At 36.3% G+C, this 19,680-nt stretch overlaps 1 protein-coding gene and 1 long non-coding RNA gene across 2 annotated transcripts in view; one reads left to right on the top strand and one right to left on the bottom strand.

The window, feature by feature from the left end:
* LOC106054161 (uncharacterized) overlaps positions 1 to 19,680 on the bottom strand; it is a 162,545-nt gene that overhangs the window by 96,974 nt on the left and 45,891 nt on the right. Inside the window, exon 2 of the mRNA XM_056036285.1 lies at positions 14,758 to 15,193. Coding sequence (XP_055892260.1) covers positions 14,758 to 14,878 — 121 coding nt within the window. The 5' untranslated portion in view covers positions 14,879 to 15,193. The remainder of the gene's footprint in view (positions 1 to 14,757; positions 15,194 to 19,680) is intronic.
* Positions 2,450 to 19,413, top strand: LOC106051116 (uncharacterized). Its single transcript, XR_008779012.1, has 2 exons — positions 2,450 to 4,687; positions 19,016 to 19,413. It is a non-coding gene; the product is annotated as an uncharacterized LOC106051116 (long non-coding RNA).

The raw sequence follows: 19,680 nt of genomic DNA, 5'->3' as shown, positions 1-19,680 counted from the left end.
CTTTTTGTTTTGTACAATACCTATATTAACTCACTCTGTTGAACTGTCTGGACATTATTTCTCGCACTTCCTATTCTCGGATCAAGTTGAAACAATGTTCATAGTTGATGACAATACATAAATCACTTTAAAAAGAACAACTAATCAAGTAGTTAATTAATTCGTTGTAATTATTTTTTTACATGAAAAATGTAAGGTGAAATAAGGCTTATCTAAAGAATTAGGTCGTTCGCTAAAAATGTTAAACTAACAACCTTCTATTTTATAAGTACTTGAATAGTTGAATACTTTAATAGTTCAGTGGCAAACCCGTCGACCTTCGATAGTAGAGGCTCGAGTTCAAATTCAAAATCTAGAGCAACTTTATTATTTTTTTAAATTGCTTTTGAAAAGGCAGCACGGAAACCTTCTTAAATTACAGCGTACTGAGTATGCTATAACATGTCAGTTGCGCTAAACAAAAACAATTAATACAAATATTTCCTATCGGACACAATTATTTATTGTTAATCTAGATACATTTAAAATAAAATATTACATTACTTCTATTCAAGTCAGAACTTCATGGAACCTGGAAGGTGGAATCTGGACACGAATTTCAAAAAACGGCTGTAACGATTTCCCTAGAAATTTAATAGTTGATGTACATTGCCGAGAAAAGAATTACTTGTTCGTTGGCCACACGGGGGAATAACTCTAGTTTCAAAGTTGTAAAGTTCAAAGTTTAACAAAAAATCATTTGGCTTTTATAGGAAACATAACGTAGTCGTTTTACTGATAGCTTCGGCAATAACTGAGTTGTTTATTAAATGTATAGTTCCTTTCAGTTTATTGATAGATTAATTAATGTGTTTACGTAAATCTAATATAGATTACATCTAGATTATTGATCTAGAAGTAGATCTAGATAACATCTTAGGATTTCTAGATATCAGAAGTCCAGATCTAGATCTAATTCTAGAGGTCAATATGATGAAAATATCAAGAAATAATAACACAATTGTTAATGCCATTTAGTCCAATGGGTAATATAAATGTTAATCAGTAACGTAGCTAGCAATTTTCCATCATTTAGGAGCCCGGGAGGCTTGACCTCTATGGTGGCCCCTGCATTTTGCGTAATATTTAATATAAAAAAACTCATTTGGGGGCCCCCCTCAAGTGGGGACTTGGGGAGGATTTGAAATTCTCTCCCTCACTCCCCAACCCTAGCTACGCCTCTGATGTTAATTTATATATATTAGAAGGTAAGGTGTATGTATATCTATTATATAAAGTAGAATGTGAGGCGTCTGTATGTATGTATGTATGTATGTATGTATTTATGTATGTATGTATGTTAGGAATACAAATAAAAACCACTTGACCAATCTTGGTAAAACTTGGCAGAAATGTTCCTTGGGTACTAACTTAGACCGTAGTTTAGGTATTGTAGCCTTAAAACAAACTTAAGACCCTTAAAAAAAAAGTTGACCAACTATATGAAAGCATTATAACTTTATCGATCTAGGCTATGTTTATCATATTTACATGAAAAGGTCGAAAGGATCTAGATCTAATTTTAGAAACGACACTTTGCGCAGATTTTTTTTTTTACTTTGACACATGAAAGTACAAAATATAGTGTATTGATTTCATTATTTAATAAAATTAAGCTCAAATGTGTGTTTCAAATGCATTTTTACATAAATTCGTTCCTTATATCTGCGAATTTAGAATTCCTGACGAACATTCTTTTATTAGACATTATGCAAAATGTTACACAATAACACATCTCTCTATTCCTAGGTCTAAAACTCTAATTCCACTCTAAAATGATACAACTTCTCTTCGCAAAGAGAGTTTTATAATTAAATACATGAACATACTAATTATAGTCCATTCATTTCATTTTTTAATCAAATTAACATTCAAATTTGTTTTTCTAAAGCGTTTTTCAGATAATAGAACGCTAAAGCTGCAAAGCCGTGTTGAGATATATTCATTTATGAATCGCGTACTAAAAATGGTCATGCATGCGCAGAATGAACTCTCCAAACTAATATTTAACTTTAGATTAGTCTAGATCTAGATCTATGTCTAACTCATAGACTATATATATACAGGACTGCCAACTGTGCGTACAACGACTATATTTTTTTCAAGTAAATAAGTCCCGTACACCGAGGCATCCTTGGTTGCAGGGTAATGTTGGTAGAATGACTTCCCGTGAAATAGTTTACTATAGAAAGAAACCATCACTAAAGATTTTAATTACCACTTTTACACCAAATGATGAATGGAAACTCAATTGTCATCGAAGAGTTTTCAGAGGTAAGTGTGCACAAATCAATTTGTGACTTCAATCTATAAATGTAAAGTTTTATAACTTATTTTCTTAGCCAATATAGGCTAATATATTAGCCCAGCATGTAGTTTGTGTAATTTCCTGTTTACGACATTGATTAAATCCATGTTCTTGGGAAAGATTTAGTATGAGTTAAGGTACATTTAGATGCTATTACTATAATAGGCCTACTACTCAATATATCTAGAAAGTTTTCGGTAGGCCTATTTAGCGCACTAAGTGACTAACCATAGGGTTGGGCAGAGAAGAATGGGAATGTTAATTTGAAGAATTCAAATTGCATGAACGTTTTCTCGGAGGTTCTCGCGAATCTATTTAAGTCCGAACATTGATGTCAAGTGTAGGGGGGATGGGCAACACTGACATTCACCACCCGTATACTACAACGACATCTCTCAAATATACGTAGCAATCATAAGACAAAACAGGTTCCAGATTCACACAGCGCAGAAGCATGGACGTCAAACAAATACACAACAACATTATTCAGACTTAGGGCAGAAAGAATTTTAGGACAGTGAAGAAAGAAAAGACAGACCCTGACGATAGACACAAGTGATGACCAGACAGACAGACAAATAAATGACAGATAGTAGACAGATAGACAATAAAAAGACAGTCAGATAGAAGACATACAGACGATAGACAGACAGATAGACAGACAGATAGAACACATACAGACGATAGATAGACAAATAGATAGACAGACAGATGGAAGACATACAGACGATTTACAGACAGACTGATAGAAGACATACAGACGATGAACAAATAGAAAACATACAGACGAACGACTAACAGACAGATAGACAAACAGATAGAAGACATACAGACGATGAACAAATAGAAAACATACAGACGAACGACTGACAGACAGATAGACAGACAGATAGAAGACATACAGACGATGAACAAATAGAAAACATACAGACGAACGACTGACAGACAGATAGACAGACAGATAGAAGGCATACAGACGATTGACTGACAGACAAATAGACAGACAGATAGAAGACATACAGACGAAAGACAGACAAATAGATAGACAGACAGATAGAAGACATCCAGACGATTGACAGACATACAGATAGAAGGCTTACAGACGATGAACAGACAGATAGGAAACATACAGACGAACGACTGACAAACAGATAGGCAGACAGATAGAAGACATACAGACGATTGACAGACAGATAGACAGACAGATAGACAGATAGAAGACATAAAGACTATTGACAGACAGATAGACTGATAGAAGACATACAGACGATTGACAGACAGACAGACAGACAGATAGAAGACATACAGACGATTGTCAGACAAACATAAAGACAGACAGATAGAAGACATACAGATTATTGACAGATAGACAGACAGATAGACAGACAGATAGAAGACATACAGACGATTGACAGACAGACAGACAGATAGAAGACATACATACGATAGATAGACAAATAGATAGACAGATAGAAGACATACAGACGATTGACAGACAGACAGACAGACAGACAGACAGACAGATAGAAGACATACAGACGATTGTCAGACAGACATATAGACAGACAGATAGAAGACATACAGATTATTGACAGACAGACAGATAGACAGACAGATAGAAGACATACAGATTATTGACAGACAGACAGACAGACATCTAGATAGAAGACATACAGACGAACGAGTGACAGACAGAAAGACAGATAAAAGACATACAGACCAAGAACTGACAGACAGAAGACCTACAGACGATAGACAGACAGATAGATAGACAGATAGAAGACATACAGACGATGGACTGACAGACAGATAGTAAGACAGACAGACCGAACACTAGGCTCGCAATCACTAGGCCCCTAATACTAAACAATTCTAGCACGCACTCCAAGACACGAGAATACGCAACGGACGTAAATAACTTCTCTTTTGAAGGACCGTCTGTGATTCATAAGACAAACATACTAGACAGACGACCGACAGAAAGACAGTAATCAGAAAGAAGATGAAAATATTGATAATGGACAGACCATAGACTTATCTATTATATTTAGACTGGAAACCGGAAAAAAATTCTTATTCGCTATTGATCAATTCACAGACCTATAGATTTTTTTATAGACTATATATATACAGGACTGCCAACTGTGCGCACCACGCCTAATATTTTTCAATTAAATAAGTCCCGTACACCGAGGCATCCTTGGTTGCAGGGTAATGTTGGTAGAATGACTTCCCGTGAAATAGTTTACTATAGAAAGAAACCATCACTAAAGATTTTAATCACCACTTTTACACCAAATGATGAATGGAAACTCAATTGTCATCGAAGAGTTTTCAGAGGTAAGTGTGCACAAATCAATTTGTGACTTCAATCTATAAATGCAAAGTTTTATAACTTATTTTCTTAGCCAATATAGGCTAATATATTAGCCCAGCATGTAGTTTGTGTAATTTCCTGTTTACGACAATGATTAAATCCATGTTCTTGGGAAAGATTTAGTATGAGTTAAGGTACATTTAGATGCTATTACTATAATAGGCCTACTACTCAATATATCTAGAAAGTTTTCGGTAGGCCTATTTAGCGCACTAAGTGACTAACCATAGGGTTGGGCAGAGAAGAATGGGAATGTTAATTTGAAGAATTCAAATTGCATGAACGTTTTCTCGGAGGTTCTCGCGAATCTATTTGAGTCCGAACATTGATGTCAAGTGTAGGGGGGATGGGCAACACCGACATTCACCACCCGTATACTACAACGACATCTCTCAATTATACGTAGCAATCATAAGACAAAACAGAGTCCAGATTCAGACAGCGCAGAAGCATGGACCTCAAACAAATACACAACAACATTATTCAGACTTAGGGCAGAAAGAATTTTAGGACAGTGAAGAAAGAAAAGACAGACCCTGACGATAGACACAAGTGATGACCAGACAGACAGACAAATAAATGACAGATAGTAGACAGATAGACAACAAAAAGACAGTCAGATAGAAGACATACAGACGATAGACAGACAGATAGACAGACAGATAGAACACATACAGACGATAGACAGACAGATGGAAGACATACAGACGATTTACAGACAGACTGATAGAAGACATACAGACGATGAACAAATAGAAAACATACAGACGAACGACTGACAGACAGATAGACAGACAGATAGAAGACATACAGACGATAGACAGACAAATAGATAGACAGACAGATAGAAGACATCCAGACGATTGACAGACAGACAGACAGATAGAAGACATACAGACGATTGTCAGACAGACATATAGACAGACAGATAGAAAACATACAGACGAACGACTGACAAACAGATAGGCAGACAGATAGAAGACATACAGACGATTGACAGACAGATAGACAGACAGATAGACAGACAGATAGAAGACATAAAGACGATTGACAGACAGATAGACTGATAGAAGACATACAGACGATTGACAGACAGATAGACAGATAGAAGACATACAGACGATTGTCAGACAGACATATAGACAGACAGATAGAAGACATACAGATTATTGACAGACAGACAGACAGACATCTAGATAGAAGACCTACAGACGATAGACAGACAGATAGATAGACAGATAGAAGACATACAGACGATAGATAGACAAATAGATAGACAGATAGAAGACATACAGACGGTTGACTGATAGACAAATAGACAGACTGATAGAAGACATACAGACGATAGACAGACAAATAGATAGACAGATAAGCAGACAGATAGAAGACATACAGACGATCGACAGACAGATAGACAGATAAGAAGACATACAGACCATTGACAGACAGACAGACATCTAGATAGAAGACATACAGACGAACGACTGACAGACAGATAGAAAGACAGATAGACAGATAAAAGACATACAGACCATGAACTGACAGACTGAAGACCTGCAGACGATAGACAGACAGATAGAAGACATACAGACGATGGAATGACAGACAGATAGTAAGACAGACAGACCGAACACTAGGCTCGCTATCACTAGGTCCCTAATACTAAACAATTCTAGCACGCACTCCAAGACACGAGAATACGCAACGGACGTAAATAACTTCTCTTTTGAAGGACCGTCTGTGATTCATAAGACAAACATACTAGACAGACGACCGACAGAAAGACAGTAATCAGAAAGAAGATGAAAATATTGATAATGGACAGACCATAGACTTATCTATTATATTTAGACTGGAAACCGGAAAAAAATTGTATTCGCTATTGATCAATTCACAGACCTATAGATTTTTATGGTGTAACTCAAGATCTACTTTATACTTAAACACATGAACATATAACATTAAGTTTATTAATTTCAAATTTTAATGAAATATATGTAGGCATACAAGCAAATGTTTTTATTTGAAAAAATCGAGTTAGGTCGATTAGCTATTTTGATAGCTTCATTCATACTATTTTTACATTCACGCATTCGCTTTACTTATAACATTATTATTTCGTTTAATTGATTACAAAACACTCTTAGTTACTGTCGTGAATTTGCGTATTTGATATATCGGCAGTGATAGCAAATTAAGAGTCAGTCTGGTGTAAATGTATACTTTGGTTTCTTATAGTTATAATGTTTTTTGTTTGGTTTAATGCACAAATTGTAAGACTAATTTCCGTACGGACAATAAAGATTATTATTTTTATGATAATATAATAAGGCTTGTCTTCCATTCCGAAGATTAATGAGGAAAGTAATATTTCTCGTGGCTACGCAATCCCAGCTGTGACCTACATATTATGTAACATCCAGGGCAAGAATAACCATTAAGAAGCATTTATTCTCCTTATTTCGAAATCAAACAAAATAATCAATCACCAACAATTAATTAACTGATAGTTTAATTCTTTTGATTGATTAATGTTTTGTCAGGTTCAATGAAAGATTGTGCAAAGTTTTAACTTCTTTCAAGAATGGGAAATGGGAGTAAAAACATGTTAAAACTTTTTACCAGACAGACATACGGATAGACAGACACAGTGAGTTGAAATTAGCTTTGTAAAAAGTATTTTTTTAAATTTTGTTTGTTTTGAAGTTTGTGTGACATCTAAGGCAATCAATTTCCCAAAGGGAGATAAGAAACTGATGGTCGAATGACATTTGTTGAGCTGACCGGAACTAACTGACGTTGACAGTGGTCGTAATAAAACACGAAAGTAAAATTCCTAAGTAGTGAAAAAGCAAAGGGGGTCAAATCAAGGACTCGGTGAAAGCGGAGGACAGAAATTTGGAGGGAGCGATCAATCTCTCTCTCTCTCTCTCTCTCTCTCTATATATATATATATATATATATAGACATTATACATATATATCACATAATCCTTATTATATATAGTGCTTCTTCTGTAACAAAAAAACTGGGTGCTGGTACTCGGTGATGGATTGCCTAACTTTTAGCTACTAATAAATAAATAATATACGTTGACATACAAGAAAAGTCATCATTTTTTCCCCACATTTAAAAAGGTTCCGACCAGTGCTTACCGTCACAAAAAAAGCCCTGTATATATATATATATATATATCAAATGTGGAGGCTCACTAAGATGGTTTTAGTCCCTGAACAGCTGTACATTCTTGCCGTATCGTGAATCCGGAACTGTTGCTAGCTCTACAGTACTTGTGTAGTATATACCCTCAAATCTTTACTTGCTTGCATTTCACCTTGCTTGAAGCTAGATCTACAAGCCAGGCTATTGAACTGGATTAGCTAGAAGGTGATGAAGTCGTAAATTGAAGCCGCTCGGGGTTATGGAAAAAAATCCAATTTACAGGCAATCATGACCGGAATTATATTTATGGCGATTTTCTCTTCCCCCACCGCCCAGATTACAAGCTGAAACTGTGCCATGTTTATACTCTCTGAAGCTAAGGTGTCAAAGTTAAAACCCAGGGGAAAAAAGCATGATTTCGAAAACTACTTGTATTTAAAAAAAACAACAACTTTTGGAGCAGAGGCGTAGCTAGCAATGTGCGCTTGTTGCGGGCCGCACTTTGCATCAAGTGGTACCTTTCTACCTATATTAAATATATTTTACCCTTACCTTTTCAGTGAAACTAAAAAACGCATTCTGCAAACATGATCAAACATAAACTACTGTACTTGAAATAAGAACTAGACAATTCTTTGTGTTAATACTCTCTAATATTATTTTCTTAAATATAAGTTGTAGACCAGCTGGAATCAAGTTTCTAGATTGGTTTACATCTCTGAAGGCAACGCACTTTTACACGCCCACTTTTGTCCGAGGTACTTAGTGCATGCTCTTACTTTGTTGTTCAAAGCACTTGTTTTACTTGAAGGACAATGTTACGAACATACTTGTTGTTACTAATGTTACTTCATTGTTCAAAGCACTGGTTTTACTTGAAGGACAATGTTACGAACATACTTGTTGTTACTAATGTTACTTCATTGTTCAAAGCACTGGTTTTACTTGAAGGACAATGTTACGAACATACTTGTTGTTACTATTGTTACTTCATTGTTTAGTACCCTGGGTTTATCTATGTTTTATGAATGCACAGATCTAGATAATTGTCGTTGTTTATTTTCATTTCACTGTGACAATTTTTGGGTTTAGTCATTTTAGGAAAGAATTCACTGTTTCTATCCGGAGGTTTGTCTAGATATGGGACAAGGAGCCGAATGTTTGTCTAGATATGAGACAAGGAGCCGAATGTTTGTCTAGATATGGGACAATGAGCCGGATGTTTGTCTAGATATGAAAACGATGTTTTACTATTGTCAAAAAAAATCAATCGGCTACCTGATTCTGTGGTATGCACTTCAGACTGTCGTCTGGATGGTCCCGGGTTCGAAGCCCATTCTTATCTTATCTTATATAATACAGACGTTACTTCAAAAAAGAAGATGATTACTTCCTACGCGTCATGCATTTAGTCATGCATATTAACCAATGACTTAAATTCTGCCATGTCACTGGTTTTCCTGGCTAGCTCAGACAACCCATTCCATGCTCTAATAGCACTAGGGAAGAAGGAGTATTTGTACAAATTTGTCCTAGCATATGGGACGAGGAATGTACCTTTATCTTTGTGACTTTCACAATTTTATTAAATTTTGTTTTTGTTTTTGAAGATTATGGTTCAGTGTTTTATGTATAATTGCTACTTTACTTTTGAGTCTTCTGTCCTGAAGGCTTTCTAAATTTAGTGATTTTACTAAAGGTGTTACTATAGTCAAATGTGAATATTCGTTTGTTATGAATCTCACTGCTCTATTTTGTGTCTGTTCCAGTTTCTTAATGTTTTCTTGAGTTGAGGGATCCCAAACGGAGGATGCATATTCTATTATTGGCCTAACCAAGGTTAAATAACTTACTTAGACTTAGACTTAGGTCCTCCCGCGCCGTTCGGCGCATTGGGCGGCAAGCTGTCTCCATAATGATCTGTCACTGGCAATGTCTGAAGCCTCTTCCCATCTGGTGTCCACTGTTCTGAGGTCCTCCATGAAGGTGTGTCGCCAGGTAATACGAGGACGTCCCTGTTTGCGCTTTCCTCGTTTTGGCTTCCATGTTATCGCAACTCTTGGTGTGCGTAATTCATTTTGACGTAGAACATGTCCCGCAAACCTCATGCGACGCTCAGTCACAACCTCACTAAGTGTTCGACTCCCAGTTCGGCAAAGGATTTCCTTGTTTGAGATCCGGTCTGTGTAACTGACTCCTAAAATCCGTCTCAGCCATCTCTGTTGAGCCACATTTAGTCTTTTCTCAATTTTGACAGATGACTTCCACGTCTCACATGCATATGTAGCAGTTGGAATGACGATTGTGTTGAGAAGGTGTATTTTTGTCTCGAGTCCAATGGCTTGGCTAGTCCAAATAGGCTGCAGCCTTTGGAAAATGCTCCCTGCCTTTCCTATTCGGCACGCTACATCATGGTAAGCATCTCCATCATTTGTTATGATGCTGCCAAGGTACGTGAACTTGTCCAGCTCTTCAAGCTTTGACTCGCCAAGTCTGACGGGGACACCCTTTGCCTTATATCCCACTCGCATAATTTTAGTCTTATCCAAGTTTATGCGGAGGCCAATTTTGGGTGCCTCTCTGTCTAGGCTCTCCGTCATTTCTTGAATGCATTTATTTGTAGCCCCGAGTAGTGCAACATCATCAGCAAAGTCCAAGTCCGTCAATCGGAGTTGTTCATGCCATGGAATACCAAAGGCAGTCTGGTTCATTGCTCTCCTCATTATGTAGTCGATGGCTAGGAGGAAAAGGAAGGGAGATAAGATGCACCCCTGTCTCACACCTGTCTCGATTGTAAAAAACTCTGTTGTTCCCTCTTCTGTTTTAATGCAGCAACTAGACTGACTGTAAAGGTGTCGTAGGATCTGGACGAATTTTTCTGGTATACCGTATTCTCTAACTATTTTCCATAGTGAAAAATAACATAAATAACATAGTTAAATAACATTTTAGTTTTATATTCTTATTTGATTTATAGAAATTTCTTTTAATAAACCCTAATGCTTTGTTTGATTTTTTTATAGTTTCATCAATATGTGGATTCCATGACAGTTTTTTATTTATAATAACACCTAGGTATTTTGCGTTTTTAGTCTGTGTTACTGGTTTGCCATGAATAAGATAAGTGGAATTAATTTGTTTTAGTTCTTTTGTTACTCTTTACAACTGACATTTTTTTGGGTGGAAAGACATGCTCCAATTTGATTCCCATTTCTGTAATATATCTAATTCTCTTTGTAAAATATCTGTGTCTTGTGTTGTTTTTATTGTTCTATATATTATGCAATCGTCTGCAAACAATCTGACTTTTGTTCCTGAAGTAATTCAATTTGGTAAATCATTTATGTAAATTAAAAATAGTAGTGGACCCAAGACTGTTCCTAGAGGTACACCTGTTATCGGTGTTGATTTAGAGCCATTTACTATTACAGTTTGTTCTCTCCCTATCAGAAAATCTTTCATCCACTGATGCAATGGACCATTAATGCCGAAATATTTTAATTTTGTAAATGTCCGATGTAATACCACGTCGTCCAGTCGGAGTCATTTTAAATCGGAAGGAACATTTTTAAAACAATGATCCAATCTAATTAAAAGTCTATAATATATTCTTCTTATTTTTTTCTTCTTTTTCTTTATCTTCATTCCTTTCTCATTCTCATTCTCATATTTATCTTTGTGTTTCCTCTTTCTCTCCCTTTGTTCATGTGTGTCTCTATCTCTCTTTCCCTGTCTCCATCTTTTTTTTTCTCTGCCTGCTTCTCTCTTGCTCTGCTTTCTGTCTCTCTTTCTCTTCTCTGTATCTTGTTCTCTGTCTTTCTCTAGCTCATGCTATATACAAGTAACTCTGCTCTATACATTTCAGTGACAAGACCCGAATAACAAACTGTAATGAGCCTTACATTTTTACTTTTCTACCAAGTTATAATTATGTTTAGAAAGTCAATTACATCGTGATTCACAGACTCCCTGGCGATCTGCCTTTCACAGCATACAGAGAACACACACACACACACATACACTCATTATATACACTCGTACACCATTGCTCGCACACATTCACCCACGCATACTATCTTTCATAAGCCAATAAAATACTCTCCATTTGAGAGGCTCATTAATAAACATGAAATTATCTTGACATTTATAAACAGTCTACACCTGCCACCCTCTCGTAGGCTTCTAGAGGAACATGGTATATAGGTTACAGTGAATGGAAGATAGTATAAGATAATGAACGTCTCTACGTAAGACATTTCTCCTTGGACATTGTATGTGTCTCTGTCTTCATGTTCATGTGTTGTCCATGTTCCATTATGTGTCTCTGTCTTTGTGTTTGTGTGTTGTCCATGTTCCATTATGTGTCTCTGTCTTTGTGTTCATGTGTTGTCCATGTTCCATTATGTGTCTTTGTCTTTGTGTTCATGTGTTGTCCATGTTCCATTATGTGTCTCTGTCTTTGTGTTCATGTGTTGTCCATGTTCCATTATGTGTCTCTGTCTTTGTGTTCATGTGTTGTCCATGTTCCATTATGTGTCTCTGTCTTCGTGTTCATGTGTTGTCCATGTTCCATTATGTGTCTCTGTCTTCGTGTTCATGTGTTGTCCATGTTCCATTATGTGTCTCTGTCTTCGTGTTCATGTGTTGTCCATGTTCCATTATGTGTCTCTGTCTTCGTGTTCATGTGTTGTCCATGTTCCATTATGTGTCTCTGTCTTTGTGTTCATGTGTTGTCCATATTCCATTATGTGTTCTGTCTTCGTGTTCATGTGTTGTCCATGTTCCATTATGTGTCTCTGTCTTCGTGTTCATGTGTTGTCCATGTTCCATTATGTGTCTCTGTCTTTGTGTTCATGTGTTGTCCATATTCCATTATGTGTTCTGTCTTTGTGTTCATGTGTTGTCCATGTTCCATTATGTGTCTCGGTCTTTGTGTTCATGTGTTGTCCATGTTCCATTATGTGTCTCTGTCTTTGTGTTCATGTGTTGTCCATGTTCCATTATGTGTCTCTGTCTTCTTGTTCATGTGTTGTCCATGTTTCATTATGTGTCTCTGTCTTTGTGTTCATGTGTTGTCCATGTTGCATTATGTGTCTCTGTCTTTGTGTTCATGTGTTGTCCATGTTCCATTATGTGTCTCTGTCTTTGTGTTCATGTGTTGTCCATGTTCCATTATGTGTCTCTGTCTTTGTGTTTATGTGTTGTCCATGTTCCATTATGTGTCTTTGTCTTCATGTTCATGTGTTGTCCATGTTCCATTATTTGTCTCTGTCTTTGTGTTCATGTGTTGTCCATGTTCCATTATGTGTCTTTGTCTTCATGTTCATGTGTTGTCCATGTTCCATTATGTGTCTTTGTCTTCATGTTCATGTGTTGTCCATGTTCCATTATTTGTCTCTGTCTTTGTGTTCATGTGTTGTCCATGTTCCATTATGTGTCTTTGTCTTCATGTTCATGTGTTGTCCATGTTCCATTATGTGTCTTTGTCTTCATGTTCATGTGTTGTCCATGTTCCATTATGTGTCTTTGTCTTCATGTTCATGTGTTGTCCATGTTCCATTATGTGTCTTTGTCTTCATGTTCATGTGTTGTCCATGTTCCATTATGTGTCTTTGTCTTCATGTTCATGTGTTGTCCATGTTCCATTATTTGTCTCTGTCTTTGTGTTCATGTGTTGTCCATGTTCCATTATGTGTCTTTGTCTTCATGTTCATGTGTTGTCCATGTTCCATTATTTGTCTCTGTCTTTGTGTTCATGTGTTGTCCATGTTCCATTATGTGTCTTTGTCTTCATGTTCATGTGTTGTCCATGTTACATTATTTGTCTCTGTCTTTGTGTTTATGTGTTGTCCATGTTCCATTATGTGTCTTTGTCTTCATGTTCATGTGTTGTCCATGTTCCATTATTTGTCTCTGTCTTTGTGTTCATGTGTTGTCCATGTTCCATTATGAGTCTTTGTCTTCATGTTCATGTGTTGTCCATGTTCCATTATGTGTCTCTGTCTTCGTGTTCATGTGTTGTCCATGTTCCATTATTAAATACGAAAACACGTAGAGAGGAAAGAGAGACGGAGAGTAAAGAAGATTGGGGATGGACAGAATGTCATACTGATAGATAAACAGATAGATAGATAGATAGATAGATAGATAGATAGATAGATAGATAGATAGATAGATAGATAGATAAACAGATAGATAGCTAGATAGATAGATAGATAAACATATAGATAGATAGATAGATAGATAGATAGATAGATAGATAGATAGATAGATAGATAGATAGATAGATAGATAGATAGATAGATAGATAGATAGATAGATATAGATAGATAGATAGATAGATAAACAGATAGATAGATAGATAGATAGATAGATAGATAGATAGATAGATAGATAGATATATAGATAGATAGATAGATAGATAGATAGATAGATAGATAGATAAACAGATAGATAGATAGATAGATAGATAGATAGATAGATAGATAGATAGATAGATAGATAGATAGATAGATAGATAGATAGATAGATAGATAGATAGATAGATAGATAGATAGATAGATAGATAGAAAGATAGATAAATAGATAGATAGATAGATAAATAGATTGATATATATATATATATATATATATATATATATAGATAGATAGATAGATAGATAGATAGATAGATAGATAGATAGATAGATAGATAGATAGATAGATAGATAGATAGATAGATAGATAGATAGAGATAGATTGGAGCTAGAGAAATAGAAAGAATTGAAAGAGGTGGGAATGATATACAGAGATTTACAAAGAGAGAACGATGGAGAGAGAAAGATTGAGAGAAGAAGAGAGATGAAAAAGAGACACTATGTTCATTACTTACAGTGTTGAGTCTGACCATCCACAAACTCCGAGAGACCCAATACCACACTGACCAGGACTGAGTAGCGGAGGAAGAGTGTGGTCAGTTTCTTTCTGGACAACTTGATCTGCCATTGTTTCATCTTCTGTGTCCCCTACATTGGTGAACTGACGTGATGGCGCCACGGTGGTGACCTCACCATACTCAGATGAATGGAAACCATGAGCAGTCTAGTTTCACTTTTACAAAATTGTTCTAACTCACGAGAATATTTCATATCACATTTTTGTTTTCCAGACTCGAAAGAATTATTTATATGTATCCAAAACTTTCACTAATTCTTCTGAATATATCGTCCCTAACAAAAATGCCTGTTATGAAATTATCTTTAGTAAAATTAAAAACTGCTCTGAAGTTCTCTCGGTAGCCAGAGTTGAATTAAAAAAACAGACACTGCCTGGGTGGAATATAAAGATTAGCTTAAGTCAACTAATTGTTATGACATTTAATATAAATCATTGACACGTACATTTCATTTTTGTTAACTATTCTACTTCCCTATCACTTTTTGCCTTCTATTTCTACACAGCTCTTTAAAACAGTACATTGACTTCTTACTTTGAATAAAAAATAATAAGATCATGTGCATTATGCTTAACGCAACCTACGACATTGCGAACACCTAAGATACAATTAGGATTTATGGTGAATTAGTCTCCTTGAGGACTCTTCAAGACTAAGACTAAGACTGCTTTATTGATCCTTATGGAAATTTGTTGTGATTACAAGGACTCTTTTCTCATATAAAGGACAACACAACAGAAACATACACATAAATACAACAGACACAACATAGAAAGCTCATTCAGCGACTACACACAGGTATCTTGGTCCCATAGTGAACATTTTTGTAAATGCATTTAAAAAACGATCCTGTTAACATTCACCAAGATACCCCCTTCTTCCCCCCCCCATTTCACAACTGGCCCCTTAAAAGTGAAAGGATCATAGCATATTGAGAAAGGTAAGAGCGACAACAATCGGTAAAAATATTTCTTATCGCACAGATGTATTACCTTATTGGTCAATCATATGTATATTAATATGACCGGTTGCAAACTTATTGATACAATTACAATAAATATTAGCTTTGTTTTTGTTATTTAAAATGTACACGTATATGTGTTTGTTTATTTTTTAAATGTATTCGTATATGTTATTCTAATTTTCTTTTTCTTACACCAGGGACAACGTCGTGTCTGGGAATGAGAAGAAAATAATTTTGTTTCATTTGAATTCGGTTAAGTGACTGATTTTTTGCTTTGATTCTATTTATTTTAGAAGAGATTGTAATACTAAGCCATCACTTGCCCCAGAGCAGACAAGGGGGTGTTCAGTTTAAAACACCCTACCAGGGGGGTTTGCGGTCAAATCCCACTCTTCTATAAAACAAAACCAAAAAAAAAAAAAGAATGCAAACGCCAATCCCCAAATTCCAAGAGCAAAGCTAAGGAAGATTTTAATTTTAAAACCCCCCTCCCTCTTCAATATAAGACTATCCAAACACCAGTCACCAGATTCTATGAGCGTAGCCAAGAGGGGTTTTGTGTTTAAAAACCCCCTCCACGGGGTTTTATAGCTAAAAAACACTTCTTCAATATAAAAAAGCAAATTCCACACTCAAAATTCTTTTAGCGTAGCCAAAGGGCTTTTGAGTTTAAACCCCCTTTCAGCAAGGTTTGAAGCTAAAAAATACCTCTTGTATATTAAAAAAAACAAACAATTTATACACTAAAAATGCTATGATCGTAGCGAAAGGGGGTTTTGAGTTTAAACACCCCTCCTGCGGGGTTTGAAGCTAAAAAAGAAATACCTCTTAAATATAAAAAAAGCAAATTACACACTCAAAACGCTATGATCATAGCCATAGGGGGTTATAAGTTTAAACCCCCTTCAGTGGGGTTTCAAGCTATAAAATACCTCTTCAATATAAAAAAAATGTAAATTACACACTCAAAATTTTATGAGCGTAGCCAAGCCAATGAGTTTAAACCCCTTTCCTCCAGAGGGCTTTTTTAAAGTTTAAAACCCCTCCCGATGTTTTTGAGTTTAAATACTCCCATACAGAGAGTTTTGAGGTTGAAACCTCTCATTTCAATTTTATTCTAAAGCAAACTACAGTCGTTAAATTCTATGGGCGTAGCTAATAGGGTTTTGAATTTAAAAAAAACAAACTCCACAGATTTTTTAGTTTGAACCCCCCCCCCAAATGATTTTGACGATAAAACTTCCCTTTTCGATATAAAATCTAAAGCAAACTACAGTCACCTAATCCCAAGAGCGTAGCCAAGAGAGGCTACACATTTCTACCAGAGGCTGGGTTGCATTAATAAACTGCAGTGAATAATCATCTGCCGAAATTGAAAAAGACTAAATGTAGCTCAACAAAAATGGCTAAGACAGATTTTAGGAGTCAGTTATAGAGATCGGGTCTCAATAAAGGAAATCCTATGCGTCGATAAAATTTAGAATTTGGTATATAAGTTTTAGAAGGTGTTTTTTTTTATTTGGTAGGGTCGCTTGGAAATGAAGTATGGCCCGTAATGCAGTAATAGATTTTATAATAATCTCTTTCTAAAGGGGCTTATAGAAAGCCACGACTGGCACATTTACCATTTAGAAATCTTTTACAGACTTTACAGCGTGATACTAGCTAGTTTCCGTAATTATTTTAATTGCCTTTTTTTGTATCCCATACTTGTGGTGAGATAGTATCCATGACAACATTAAGCGTCTTATTTCATAATGTGCTTTAGAATCTACGTCAGTGTGAACATGGTGGGGTCATAATTAGGTCATTCAAAGTCATTAAGGTTGTTCCATTTGCATCGAGATAGTTTCACCTTCACCTATCCCTTAGTTCGTTGAACCAGCACAGCACCACACAAGATTTGTCGACCGTTTTTCTTCATTTCTCTCTGTCTTTTGCCTTGGATAGAACTTATTTCAATGGCAGGCCCGTCCATTTTTTTAATGTTGTCTTCCAATTGCTCTGACTGCCTCTTCTTCTTTTTCCTGATACTGTTCCCTGAACATTACAATAGTTAACAGGTCATCGTGGGGGTCAAATCACTGCAGTAACCTTGTCTCTAATCTCTTAGTTTGTGATACGGCATTCAATGCAAAAGTTAAATAAAGCCGCGCATACAAGTGTTTAGCGCTCCATGCACTATCGATCTTTACCAATGATTAGGACAGGTACAAATGGATGCCCATCGTTATCATATATCAAGCTATTTGGTGGTCTGGGCGTATTTAGACATCCAGTCTGTCCCTGGTCTGGTCGTATGGTAATACCAGGGCGTAGTTAGACATCCAGTCTTTCCCTGGTCGGGTCGTATGGTAATACCAGGGCGTAATTAGACATCCAGTCTGTCCCTGGTCTAGTCGTATGGTAATACCAGGGCGTATTTAGACATCCATTCTGTCCCTGGTCGGGTCGTATGGTAATACCAGGGGGTATTTAGACATCCAGTCTGTCCCTTGTCGGGTCGTATGGTAATACCAGGGCGTAGTTAGACATCCAGTCTTTCCCTGGTCGGGTCGTATGGTAATACCAGGGCGTAGTTAGACATCCAGTCTGTCCCTGGTCTAGTCGTATGGTAATACCAGGGCGTATTTAGACATCCATTCTGTCCCTGGTCGGGTCGTATGGTAATACCAGGGGGTATTTAGACATCCAGTCTGTCCCTGGTCGGGTCGTATGGTAATACCAGGGAGAATTTAGACATCCAGTCTGTCCCTGATCGGGTCGTATGGTAATACCAGGGCGTATTGAGACATCCAGTCTGTCCCTGATCGGGTCGTATGGTAATACCAGGGAGTATTTAGACATCCAGTCTGTCCCTGATCGGGTCGTATGATAATATCAGAGCGTATTGAGACATCCAGTCTGTCCCTAGTTGACATCGAGGATAAATGGCGGGAACTCTTCGAGACCCGTGTCTTCAGTTTCATTTCTGCTTATGGTATATGCAAACTTGTGAAGTCTAATAAGTAAAACAAAGCAAAAGACTTATAGAATCCAATCGAATTTTATTCATTTTAAGCAGGTATTAGAATGAAAGCTTCAACAACAAACAAAACTGATTCAGGCAATACATTTTTTTTTATTTTCTCTATTTACAGCTGACGAAGACCTGGAACCTAAAACTTTTTCTTTTTTCCTTTTTTTTTTTTTAGCTCAATATTTCTTTTTTTTTTTTGTTTTGATTGATAGCTCCAGTCAGCCTCGAGTCAAGATGACCGTTAGTTTCTAAATTCGACTCATGTCTACGTCACCCCCTTGATGACCAAACGTGAAGTGCTACATCAGACGTGTGGCTACAAACTCTCTGTCACACTATGTAGCAACCACTTGACTGAGTCTTGACCAACTATGTCACCAGTAACATGACGCCTCTGAGTGCTGGGAAGCGCTTCAAATCTCGTTTGATTGTCAGCAGATGTTGGTCTAAAAGCCGGAAAGCCTCCAGACTTGGTAATGGATGGTTTCGAAACGTCGCAACAAAAAAAAAATATACTTAAGTCCAAACCAAATATTTGTTTAGACATTTGTATCAAGTTTGTTACATTGTTACAGCAAGTGTAATAAATTAGAACATTGGATCTATCAAATACACTGAGTGGCTTGAATTGAGCGTGTTTCATTTTATGAGAATGTTTCACTATTTGAGAGTTTCATTTTATGGGATTGTTTCTCTATTTGAGAGTATTTCATTTTATGAGAATGTTTCACTATTTGAGAGTGTTTCATTATTTGAGAGTGTTTTACTATTTATTTGAGAGAGTTTCATTATTTGATAGTGTTTTACTAGTTATTTGAGAGTGTTTCATTATTTGAGAGTGTTTTACTATTTATTTGAGAGTGTTTCATTTTATGAG

Source organism: Biomphalaria glabrata, chromosome 7 (assembly GCF_947242115.1).
Source record: "Biomphalaria glabrata chromosome 7, xgBioGlab47.1, whole genome shotgun sequence".
Lineage (NCBI taxonomy): Eukaryota > Metazoa > Mollusca > Gastropoda > Planorbidae > Biomphalaria > Biomphalaria glabrata.
This window is presented reverse-complemented; position numbering and strand designations above follow the sequence as displayed.